The sequence below is a fragment of the Mastigoproctus giganteus genome, chromosome 4 (genome assembly GCF_048544385.1).
Source record: "Mastigoproctus giganteus isolate SK-2022 chromosome 4, ASM4854438v1, whole genome shotgun sequence".
In the NCBI taxonomy this organism is placed as follows: domain Eukaryota; kingdom Metazoa; phylum Arthropoda; class Arachnida; order Uropygi; family Thelyphonidae; genus Mastigoproctus; species Mastigoproctus giganteus.
The window spans coordinates 137,415,142-137,427,649 of record NC_143578.1 but is presented as its reverse complement, the minus strand read 5'-3'; the positions used below and the strand labels follow the sequence as shown (position 1 = coordinate 137,427,649).

General features: G+C 38.7%; 3 protein-coding genes across 3 annotated transcripts in view; 2 read left to right on the top strand and 1 right to left on the bottom strand.

Moving 5' to 3' along the window:
• Positions 1–12,183, top strand: part of LOC150087085 (DNA-binding protein SMUBP-2-like) — a 460,431-nt gene extending 448,248 nt beyond the window's left edge. Inside the window, exon 18 of the mRNA XM_090372370.1 lies at positions 11,978–12,183. Within this exon, the coding sequence (XP_090228496.1) occupies positions 11,978–11,990 (13 nt within the window). The 3' untranslated portion in view covers positions 11,991–12,183. The remainder of the gene's footprint in view (positions 1–11,977) is intronic.
• Positions 10,545–11,005, bottom strand: LOC150087086 (GSK3-beta interaction protein-like). The gene has a single exon (XM_090371807.1). It carries the CDS (start codon positions 10,948–10,950, stop codon positions 10,597–10,599), a length of 354 nt encoding a protein of 117 aa, XP_090227933.1. The 5' UTR covers positions 10,951–11,005; the 3' UTR covers positions 10,545–10,596.
• LOC150087084 (protein FAM32A-like) overlaps positions 12,119–12,508 on the top strand; it is a 61,874-nt gene continuing 61,484 nt past the window's right edge. Inside the window, exon 1 of the mRNA XM_090372369.1 lies at positions 12,119–12,183. Within this exon, the coding sequence (XP_090228495.1) occupies positions 12,119–12,183 (65 nt within the window). The remainder of the gene's footprint in view (positions 12,184–12,508) is intronic.

Below are 12,508 nucleotides of genomic sequence, written 5' to 3'. Positions count from 1 at the left end.
TAAGTATGTGAGAGTGTTGTGTTATGTACTGTTATTCAGTTTGCCCCTAAATATATATATATATATATAAAGCAAAAAGGACAAGGGTAATTGTAAGTGTGATAGCTGTGCAATTGGGCTGTGTGCATGTAGTGTGTGTGTTGTTCTAACAGTCCCCCCAAAAATTAGACTGTAAAGTGTATTAGTCGTCTGATGCACCAGGGTTTCCTCCATCTCTGCATTGCGTACTCTGTATGACACAGAACTCTGTGGAGGCCAGAGATTCAAAAAGTGTGTGGGGAGTGGTTTGTTGTGTAGTGTTATGTTCTGTCATTTCTCTGACCATTTAGCCATTGGGCCCCACCTTTGCCACAAGGAGGCAGGTCGGGCACCCAATAGATTATTTAAGTACTCTGGCAGGCCCCGCCACATATTTTCCAAGGATTTCAGTGGCAAGACCTATATATAAAGAAAGGCCGAAAGAGGTTTACGAAAAAGCAGTTGAATATTTAGACATTGATTAGAATTTGGCAGCATTTTTAGGGGCATACTCGGTCAGTTTAGTTAGAGTGGGGGGAGAGCCTGGGGGGGAACAGGTAGAAGGATGGAGACGATAGAGTAGGCATCCCCTGGACGAGCCCCACTAGGTGAGGTATGGGGAAGGCAGGAGACTTGAGACCCATCTCCTCCCTCCCCTGCCTGGGGATGGGGCTTTAAAGGGAACCGGGTTTGAGTACTGAGTTCAGATCGCCAAATGGCGATCGTTTGACAAAGCCGCAATATGTCTTTGTCAGTGATGGTTGTCAGGTCCACGTAGCGTTGAATCCGGTAGGAAGGTCAAACTGCCCATCCTGCTCTGGGGGTGGGATATGTTAGGTGGCAATGAGAAACCCACCAGGTGGGGGGGAATAATCCTCCCATGCCCAGAGGGGGGGGAGACAGTTCACATTTACTTCATTCATATTTCACATTCTCACTCTATTTGTATTCTATTTTTATACTGCAGTAGGACAACCTACCAGCAACTTACCTCCTTTTCTGAGGCATGATGTGGGATTTACTGCCATCTGTTAAATCTTCAGCTCACCTGGTTAGTATGGGATTACCAGCAGAGAAGTACTGCATGTCCAGAAATTTAAAAGAATATTAGTCACCTGTAATGGAACCCATCACTCAGATTAAAAAATTGGATTTTAGGGAGGGTTACTGATGTAATATTTATAAGTCAGTTATATAAGAATATATCTCTAATTTGTAAGAGAGCATTAATGAAAAAATTTACTTCAGTTGATGCCGTATTTCATTAATATCTACACTGAAAGGACAGAATTCATGGGATATCTGGTTCCTGGGCAATCTGACACTGTTACCTTTCTCGTCAGTGGATAAGCCTACTGCTTGGCAGGTATATAGGTACACTGCATCATTGCATTCATAGATGGTAATTTGATGTCAGTATGGATAAACATGAATTAACTGACTGAAACGGCCTCCCTGTTCATGGACACGAGCCCTGCGGAACATATTTGGAATGCTGTGGAAAGGTCCGTTCGAGCTTTGGATCCTCCACCCAGGAATGCAACGGAATTTTGGAGAGCAGTGCAGCAAGCATGGATGAAAATACCTGTGGAATGCTTTCGTGAATAATTGGACTCAATGCCTCTCCATATGACTGCCCTTATCCGGGCCTCCTCATTACTAGGTAAGTATCCCATTTCTGTTCACTCAGTGCATATACAAAGGGTACTAGGAAAGTTTTGCAATATGACGCAACAATGAATCACAGGAAGCTGCTTGTTGCTGCATGTTGAGACATGTTCATACGTGCATAGTAGCCGCCGCGCCAAGTCGATGGGCTCAGTTATTCATTAGTAGTGAGAGTGTAAAGTGCTTGCGATGGCATCGTGGTCACGAAATGAGATAAGGACAGTTTTGCGGTATAATTTCGTGCGTGGTTTAACCATAGACCAGTGCTTAGAAGAAATGACTCTTGCACTAGATGATGATTGTCCACATCGTACAACAATATTCAGGTGGTATAGAGAATTTCAAAGGGGAAATTTCACTCTGGAGGATTCTGAGAGGCCGGGAAGGCCACGAACGTCAGTTACGGCGGAAAACATTACTGCTGTGAGGAAAATGCTTGACGAAAACAGGCGAGTGACCTACCAACAGATAGAGGATACTTTGGGCCTAAATGCACCAGCAATTCGTTCGATTCTGCAAGATCATTTGCACGTGAAGAAACTTTGTTCTCTCTGGGTGCCGCATCAACTGACTGAAGAGCAGATGACACGACGTGTGACTTGGTGCCGGGAGATGTTAAAAAAGTTTGATAAGGGACAATCTCGGTATGTGAACAACATCGTGACAGGTGACGAGACTTGGCTGTACTATTACGATCTGCCGACCAAGGCTCAAAACAAAGTTTGGGTCTTTGATGATGACGACACACCCGTAATTGTCAGAAAATCCCGATCTGTAAAGAAGAAAATGATAGCTGTATTTTTCAAATCGAGTGGAATTGTGGAATGTGTCGTTTTTGGACACGCAGAAGACAGTCACAGCTAAGTGGTATACTGAACAATGCCTGCCTAAAGTCATTGGATCTATGAAGAACCTGCGGCCAAAGTCAAGAATGGACACCTGGTACCTCCATCACGATAATGCTCTAGCTCACCGCGCCAAAGCCTGCACCGAATATTTGACCACGACAGGACTGAAACTTCTCGAGCACCCTCCCTACAGTCCAGACCTTGCTCCCTGCGACTTTGCACTGTTCCCGCATGTGAAAATGAAGCTAAAAGGGAGGCGGTTTTCCATTGATGAGGACCTTCTACGGGCTTGGGACAACGAGTGTGCTTTACTCCCTAGTGAAACTTGGCAGAACTGGTTTAAAGATTGGTTTCGGAGGATGGAGAGGTGTATTGAATGTAGAGGAAATTACTTTGAAAAAATTAAATAAACAAAGCTGTATTGCAAAACTTTCCTAGTACCCTTTGTATATATGGAAATGATTTCATATGCAGTATGTCCACGAAATCACAGGGAAAAATAAAAAAATGGGAACACAAACAGTTTTATTCACAGAACATTCTCAATATGTCCAACATTGTTCGTGATATACAAATCTAGACAGGATGCCCAGTCAGCAAACACACAGTGAGCAAGCATTCAAACCCAGTCAGCAAGCATTCAAAGAACTTATCTTGGAAGCTACTAGGCTTTACATACCAACTAAGAAATATTGTTCAAGGTTTAGGCCTAAATGGATGTCAGATGAACTAATGAGACAGGGCAAAGAAGAAAAATGCATGGGATACATATAAATTAACATGTAACACAGAAGCCTATGATAGATATAAGCTGGTCTGTAACCAAGTCACAAAGGAGGTTAGGCAGAGTATGAGAAATCTTTGGCAAAGGATGCAAAGAAAAACAGCAAAGAGTTCTTTACTTATGTAAACTCTAGAAGGAAGGGGATGAATCAGATTGGTCCACTCGATATCGATGGTTCAACCATTGATAATCCTACTCAAGTAGCTAACAAACTAAATGAATATTTTGCATTGACATTCACACATGAGGAGTTATTCAGCGAGGGGAATGCCAGAGGTGTATTCAACTCTGGCAGTAAGCTAGATAATCTTGTAATAACTGAGAGTAAAGTGGATGAGAAATTGTTGAAGATAAACACAAGACAGGTACCTGGGGTGGATAGGATCTATCCAAAGGAAGTAAGCAAACCCTTAGCCATAATTATGAGAGCTTCCTTGGACTCAGGGGAGGTACCCATAGACTGGATATGTGCAAATGTGACCACAATTCACAAAGGAGGATCAAAGGCTGACACAAGTAATTATAGACCTGTGAGTTTAACCTCTGTTCCAATAAAATTAATGGAGGCACTGGTTAAAGAAGCACTGCAGGATCATCTAGACAAGATTTCAGTTATTGCTCAGACACAGCATGGTTTTGTTAAGGGGAAGTCTTGCCTGACCAATTGATTGGATACTATGATGCAATCACAAAGAACTGGATGCAGGGAATAACTTTGATATTATATACTTGGATCTTAGAAAGGCTTTTGATATTGTTGCACATCTGCATAAATTGGAGCATTGTGGCATTGGAGGCAAATTATTGCTATGGATAAACGGATGGTTGAGGGGGAGAAGACAGAGAGTGGTAATCAATGGACACTGCTCATCGTGGACTAATAAATTAGTGGAGTCCCTCAGGGTTCAGTGTTGTGTCCATTATTGTTTTCTGTATTTATAAATAATATTGATGATGGTATATCAAGCTTAATGTCCAAGTTGGCAGACGATACAAAGGTTGGAAGGGTTGTTAAGGACGCTACTGACGCTATGCTGCTGCAACAGGATCTGGAATGGTTGAGCAGATGGGCTGAGAGGTGGCAAATGAAGTTTAACATTGACAAATGTAAAGTACTACATATGGGAATCAGCAACCCCAGAGCAACATATCAACTCTGTGGTACTATACTGACAGTGGTAGAGAATGAAAAGGACCTGGGGGTAATTATGCAGGCAGATATGTTCTCTGAGCAGTGCAGACTGGCTGCAAGAGTAGCTCATGCTGTCTTGTCAATGATATACAGGAATTTTTCTAGCAGGGATAAGGAGGTGATTATTCCCTTGTAGATAAGGCAATGGTCAGTCCACACCTAGAGTACTGTATACAGGTCTGGAGGCCTCATTTCAAGAAGGATGTAGAGATGCTGGAACGAGTACAGAGAAGGGCAACAAGATTAGTGAACGGAACAAAGGGTTGCTCTTACTAAGAAAGGCTAAAGTTTTGCAAATTACAGTGTCTGGAGACAAGGCACCAGCGAGGTGATCTGATAGAGGTGTATAAAGCCTTGAATGGTTTGAGCGTGCTCAATGCTGATGGGATTCTTCCTCTTGCTCAGAATAATCACCTGAGAGGGCTTAAATTCAAATTGAGGAATGACAGATGTAGGATAGATGTGTGGAAATTTGCCTTTAGCCAGCGGGTAGTTGGTTGGTGGAACAGACTTCCATCCCTTGTTGTGGAAGTTGATAGCCTAAATAAGTTTAAGGCTCAGCTGGACAGGTATTTCGAACAAAAGGAGGGGTGAAGTAGAAGTTTTTTTTTTTTTTTTTTGGCTGATGCTGCATAAGCTTGCTTTCTTGCATCATATGCCTCTACTAATGCTAATCATTGACATTGGAACTGAAACTGCATATTTGTGAAATGAATGAGGAAGTGTTTTTGAGGTTTTGATCTTTTCACAGATAAGTTTTTCTATTAGTTTGACTAGTCATGATTTATTCAGTAGTTAAGGAAAGGTGGAGGTGGGGTTACATGTTGAAGTAATGAAATTTTTGGATGACAATGCTCCCCAAGTATGCACAACTCAGATTATTTCCAGCCACTAATTGCCACTGGAGAAGCAATGAAATTATACACCACTGATCCGGATGCCTCCTAGTCAGGTAGACTAACCAGCACCTAGGCTGTAAAAAATGTTTTATAGTAGTATCCTTGAAATGTCAGTTGTATTGGACCTTACCATTATATGCCTCTCAACCTAAAATTATCCCATACATGGCAGACGACCAGGTGAGCAGGAGCAGCACATGCTTCTTGATTAGACCGGGGTTCAAGCCTGTGACCCACCAAATACGGAGGATGCAGAAAGGTTAGGGAATGACCACCGCATATTCCTGGAACAATATGGCCTTAGTTGTTAATGCTCCTAAAAACCAAATAACAACAATATGGCAGAAGAGATGTGGATTCAGAGATCTAGACTAAGCATCAGTTTCAGCAATTCGAACCTCTAATAAGCAAAGTGGTGGTGATGATAAGAATCTACCATGTAGTACTGCCTAGTGACACAGAGGGTGTCCATACCCTCTGTTTCCTCAGGTTGAGGTGTGGTGCCCACACCACACATCCTTCTCAGTAGCAGAAACGCCTCAACCCTTCTTACATTGTTTTACAGCTGTACGTCACCTAGTATGCATTGAATACTGGTGCAATATCAAAGCATATATACAGCAGCTCCACCTTAAGCAGAAATTTTGGCATACAAATCAAACTATGTGAATAAGCATGGGTAACTTAGAGCAAATGGCTATGATAAAACTTACTTAACAAAGCTTGAAAAAAAATATACATATACAATTTTAAAACATGTGGACATAGCCCTTCCTTCAGTACCTTTGAAGAAAATTTCCATCTATGACATACTAGGGGGGAGGATTTCTCGAGTTAGTTTTATTAGTGGTGAATGATGCAAAGAAGCAAGCTTATAAAGCATCAGCCAAAAAATATTTAAAAAAAACTTCTCACATAACCTGTTCATTCCTCCAATAATTTGTCTAATTCTTCCTTGAATTCATTCAACCTAACCACTTCCACAGCAGATGGAAGTTTGTTTCAACAATCAACCACCCGCTGGCTGAAGGCAAACCTCTGCAACCATCATTCCTCTATTTGAATTTATGTCCTCTCATTTATAGTCTGAGCAAAGGGAAGAATGCCATGAGCGTTGAGCTTGCTTAATCCATTCAAAGCCTTCAACACCTCAATCAGATCACCTTTCAGGTGCCTAGTCTCCAGATGCTGCAGTTTGCAGAATTCAAGCCTTTCTTGGTTTGTTTGTTTGTTATTTGGTTTTTAGGAGCATTAGCAACTAAGGCCGTATTGATCCGGGATATGCGGTGGTCATTCCCTGACCTTTCCGCATCCTCTGTATTTGGTGGTGATGGGTTTGAACCCCGGTCTAATCAAGAAGCGTGTGCTACGCACTACTGCTCCTTCCCACCTGGCTACGGAGGCGCCACCCGCCTTTCTTGGTAAGACCACCTTTCATTCCCTTTACCAATCTCATTGTACTTCTCTGCACCCATTCCAGCATATCTATATCCTTCTTAAAAGAAATGTCCAGACCTGTATGCAGTACTCAGATGCAGTCTGACCATCACTTTGTACAATGGGATAATCACCTCCTTATCCCTGCTAGCAAAGTTCCTATATATCATTGACAAAATCCCATGAGCTATCCTTGCAGCCTGTCTGTATTGCTTGGAAAACTTCATATTTGACTGCACAATTCCTTCCAGGTCTTTTTCATTTTCCATTACCCTGACTGAAAACTTTTTGTGTAAACACATTTGTTTAGTATATCATTGACAAAACTCCATGAGCTGTTCCTGGCAGCCTGTTTTCATTGCTTGTAAAACTTTATATCTGACTGAACAATTACTGACATGAAAAAGTTGAATTGAGAACTTTTATGGATATACAATTCTTTAGTGCCTAGGTTAAATTTCAACATACAGCGTGTTAACATTTCCAATATTTTTTAATTAATTAAAATAGGAAAATTAGATTGAAACTGAGATAGTCTCGAAAATGATTTTCACAGCAAATTCCGTTGCTTTTTTGTGGAGACTGTACATGTGAATTTGATTATTGAAAATATTTGTTTTGTAATACAATGCATGTTGTTTGTTTAATATTTATCTGTATTTTTACAGATAAGTTTAATATTTATCTGTATTTTTAATAAAGGGTCACTCCAAATGCATTATTTGTTGTTTATTTCTATGCTAATGCCTACACCATACATATATTTTGTGATTTATGGCCTTTTAGTTTAATGTGTGGGGTAATTCTTACCCCAAATGTGTGCCAAAATCTTGAGTTTTGACACATTCCAGAGGGTTGTGTAACCCTCTGGAATGTGTCAAACAGACAGGTACTATATCAAGTTTCAGCTCCAAAATATAGAGATGTAGTTCCACTTTTAAGGAACCTTCTTACCTTCCTCCACCTACACACAGTCACATCTGTATCCTCCAGACTTATATGCAGTGTTCAAGGTATAGCATAATCTCCACTAACCCCCAGGTCGCGGGTTCGATTCCCGCCTCGGGCTTGGATCAAAGTACTGCAAAAACCTTGGGAGGTGCAATATGGCCACAGAAGCCGATGCGCCAACAACTACCAAATCAAAAAAAAAAAAAAAAAAACTAACCACCAAGAGTGAAAATTCAGTACAAGAGTTAGATTTTTTTTTTTTTTTTTTTTTGGTAGTTGTTGGCGCATAGGCTTCTGTGGCCATAATGCACCTCCCAAGGTTTTTGCAGTACATTGATCCAAGCCCGAGGCGGGAATCGAACCCGCGACCTTTGGGTTGCCAGGCAGGCACTTTACCCACCTGGCTAGCCCGGTCGGCCGTACAAGAGTTAGAAGAAAATTAGATGATACAACACAGCCCTACCTGACTGCAAATTTCACAGGATCTGGAGCAACATGTCTCAACTCTGTCTATGTATGGATGAGCATTGAAACTGGTGAAGCTGAAATTTGTACCAGCTTTCCACATATGATATGTATAGACCTATATTCCCTAACATACTGCTATAGTAAGTAGAAAAACAGTGGGTGGTTCAATATCATTCACTAGGCCCACCCACACCACAGTGATTGAATAATGTAAACCTATAAGTGACCATCTGTTGTTTTTCTACTTACTACTGTTTTATTTCCCAATTTACTTAATTAGTAATTTAAGTCACTGACCTACACTTTCAAAATATTTTAGTTGTAATTGAACAATTTTTAAACTGAGCAAAATCCTTGAACTCTAAAACATGGTTACAGATAAAATAAAATCAATTAAATTTTTTTTATTTATTTTTTATCCATAGTTTTTAAAAATAATATATTGAAACCACTCTATGGACACCTCTCTAAAAGGAATACCTCTTATTGTGGAAATTCAGGCTTTGATCCCAGCCTGAAATATTAGAATTGCATGTTAAACATCCCCTCCAAAATAGGTCAGACACTTTAATAAGTATTCTTTTCATTTTTTCAACCTCCCAGAACAGCACACTTTCAAGGGCAATTGATATGCTACTGAAGTGATCAAGATTTGAATATAATTAAAATATTAAACAGGATTTGCAATGAAGATCACATTATTAGAGTAATACCAATCCAGCACTAATTAGACCTCTGATGGCCATCGATTCTTACAAGCAAATGGGACAGTATGTCATTAATAGATTCACCACTGCTGGTAAGAAATGTTTACAAACTTATGTGGACCATCTGATGCAATACCACTGGCATGCATCACTCAGCAAGGCAATATACTACTAAACTGAGAGATGCTGCTGCCAGAATTAAAAAAAAAGGCACTACTGCCACAAGTCTGTATGCACGATTTAGTTTGTCATATTGTAACATAAAAGAAAAAGGGTGGGTACACAGCTTTAATACATTTCTTTCAAAATAATAATAATACTCTCCAATTTCTTTATGTGTCCAGTTTTTTTAACTGATGAAAAATTACGATTTTCACAAGCTGACACACCACTTTCACTCTGCAGTGAGAAATAGTCATTTAAGTATAACCATATGAAGGATTTTTTTTAAACTGAAACAGTCTGAAATCTGTGCAAGATTTCCATCTATGATATGTATCAAACTGTATTTTCTAACATACTGCTATGGTAAGTAGGAAACCAACAGGCAGTTCAATGTCATTCATGTATGCAGGTTTCCCCTCTTCAATAACAGTTGAAATTTTCCTGTGTATTATATTATTCAGTATTATTTTTGAAACAAAATTTCTTGCTGTTTGCAATATGCAGATATTTAAAATGGGAGGGATTTTGCCCAGGAAGAGGGAGCTGTATTCACTTAAGTTAAGAGAAATTTGTAAACAAAAAGGATGAACATGGACCAAACTAGTAAGAGATCAAATTCCCCATAATGAAAATGAAATTGCCAACATAAAACATTGTGAAAAAATTAAAGCAGTTTATATTCATTTTTATAAGAGTTAATTAAATATGTACGATATTCAATAAAATATATAACAATGAGTAAGTAACTAGTTACAGTGAACTTCATTTTTCTGAATTATAGAAACTGGCTACACTGCCCCTCTGAAGCAGACATCATATCATATGACACTGCAGCATAGGGAACTGCACATATTTTAAATTAATAACAATATACTTCTGCATCAGAAGTGTTTTTTTTTAGTATACATAATGCAATACCAAGACAACACATAGTGCCTTCACAATATGAGACTGATGCACTAAGTACCAAACTTAGTTTATCCCAGAGTAGTATCCAATGCTATGTACAGACTGAGGATATATTCTACCTAGCCAACAATATACTATGTAGTTAATTAATGGCTTATGACTAAAAGTTGATTAATATGGTTATATACAGTTTACTTTGTGTGAAGTTATAACTATACAATTTAGAAGAAATAAATTCCACTGGCCTGTCATGGCTATCATTAGTACATTGGCTTTTCTCGTGTATTTTGATTTCAAACTACAAATATAAGTAATAAATCTGCTCAAACCATTTAAACATGCCAGTTACGCTAATGTAGTATAACAACGCATAGAATATATGCTGTATAAACCATGGCTAGTGTAAGGCCATGGCTTGGAATGGAATAAGTTGAATTCCTCAATTATGAACACACGAGTCAGCTTGTAATTCATTTTTTTTTTTTTTTTTTTTTTAAATTCCGTTCTGTTATTAGAATTTAGGCATTTATAAAATGGAGACTCGCTAAAGTTATCCTACTTGGTTCTTCAGTTGTGCCAGTTTCTGAATTAACTCGTCTCCGAATGCCCGACGATATTCTGGGCTGTATTTGTCGAGCAGAGAATAAAGGGTTTCGTAGTAAACACCATCAAACTGCGTTTTTAACTTTGTATCAAATTCTGCAGAAACAATTTTAAAGCCTTCTGTATACATTCCCACACACATGCGTATTTCTTCCTTTGTCTCTATATTTAAATACACTTCTTTCTTGTTTCGCGGAAGTTTCTGTGAAACGCTAATATCTTTCACCGCAAATCGAACATCGGCAACTGCTGATTCGGCTTCTAATATCCATTCCAGGTCAGATTTAATTGTTTCCTCCATAGTTCAGTAAAGTCTAGCTGCAAGTAATTATAAATAAATTACTTCAAATTCTGGAGATCAGCCCAAATATAATATAAAACCATTTACCAGATTTGGCAATTTCCATGCTAAGAAAACTTTCGACTACGATACATACGCAAAGCAAAACCAAATAACTAAAAAAAAAAAAAAAACGGCAAAAGAGCAACAATAAAACCAAAATCACAGGAACTGTGACCCTAAACTTCCCAAATGATGTGCGAATAGTAGTGTCGTTATCAGGGGACAGATTATTACTTCTCCGTAACTCAAGATTACATACATCAACACACTGTGCTCAGGAAGTAATTACGAATCCGAAACTAACGAATACTGTCTACAAAATTATTTGTTTCCAAACATGGAGGAAGTATATTTACTCTATGTTTCCAACCGTCCTTGCTTTACTACCCTATGTAATTGGAGGTAAAATTAAAATCTGGGGGTCATGCCGATAATCGTTTCATGTCGCACGGTGATTCCAACCTGTTCATTATATCCACTGTTCTACGTGTGAGTTCATAAATTTAAGTTCGGCACGTTCAACTTTATTATAAAAATAAAATTCATAAAAAGTCTGTAATTCAGTGTTTATTCAATCGAAAAAATCGGTTATCTTCATTTGTATCATATCCCCCAGTAAATTCAATCGATGTCTGTTTCCAAAATTGTATGGACCTCGGAGGTAACCAAATGAAACTTACGGGAAGTAGCTTTTATCCCAGTTTCTCTTACAACTTATAAATTTTATCCCCTACTTAAAACTGCTCTTTCAACTCACACACTGTATCATATAGTCGTGAGCTCCTTGTCATCTGCACAGAGTAATGGTCTGTAGTCATCTGGATCCCCCACGAGGTTTCGTTTTTACATATTGGTTCCCGCCCTGACTGTGGGCTACAGTTTTTTAAATAAAATTATTTGCTTTATTTATATTATAAATTGTATATCTTAATTAAATAAAATTATACTAATCTATGTCACTATGATTTGAATTTTTCCATTATAGGTGTGAACTGTGACAATCAGAGCTGTGCCAAAATTACAAGTTGAGACTTTATGACCCACGGAGACTTCTGTGTTATGACCCATCCGTAGTTGCGACTTGCGAGCTTGTTTTTGTTTTAAATTGTGGATGTTGGTGACGATAATGTCAGATTACGAAGCGGCAGTTAAGGGTTCTCTAAAACTGAAGAGTGATAGTTGTATTAAAAAGTAAGTAAAGTATTATAATTTTTTTTCAATTACAGCTCAATGTGCTTGTGAGTAGTCATTATGTGGCGAAATAGTGACTGGCTATAGCAAAAACCTGCTATTGCGAAAGATTTTCTGTATTTTGTTATCCAATTACATATATATTTTTTATTTTTACTTTTTGCACTTACTACGGCCATATTTCGTTATAGACCAGTTGCGGTTTTATTTTTAACTTCTGTGCATATATTTCGTAGTCAGCGTGTGCAGTGCGAGACTTAACATTTTGTTTTTCGTAATTGAGAGTTAAAAATTAGTTTTTTATTCCGTGGTTCAGTGTCTGTAT

What these genes read in the sequence shown, in the direction of transcription:
- LOC150087086 (XM_090371807.1), bottom strand. Translation starts at nt 10,950, where the DNA reads ATGGAGGAAACAATTAAATCTGACCTGGAATGGATATTAGAAGCCGAA.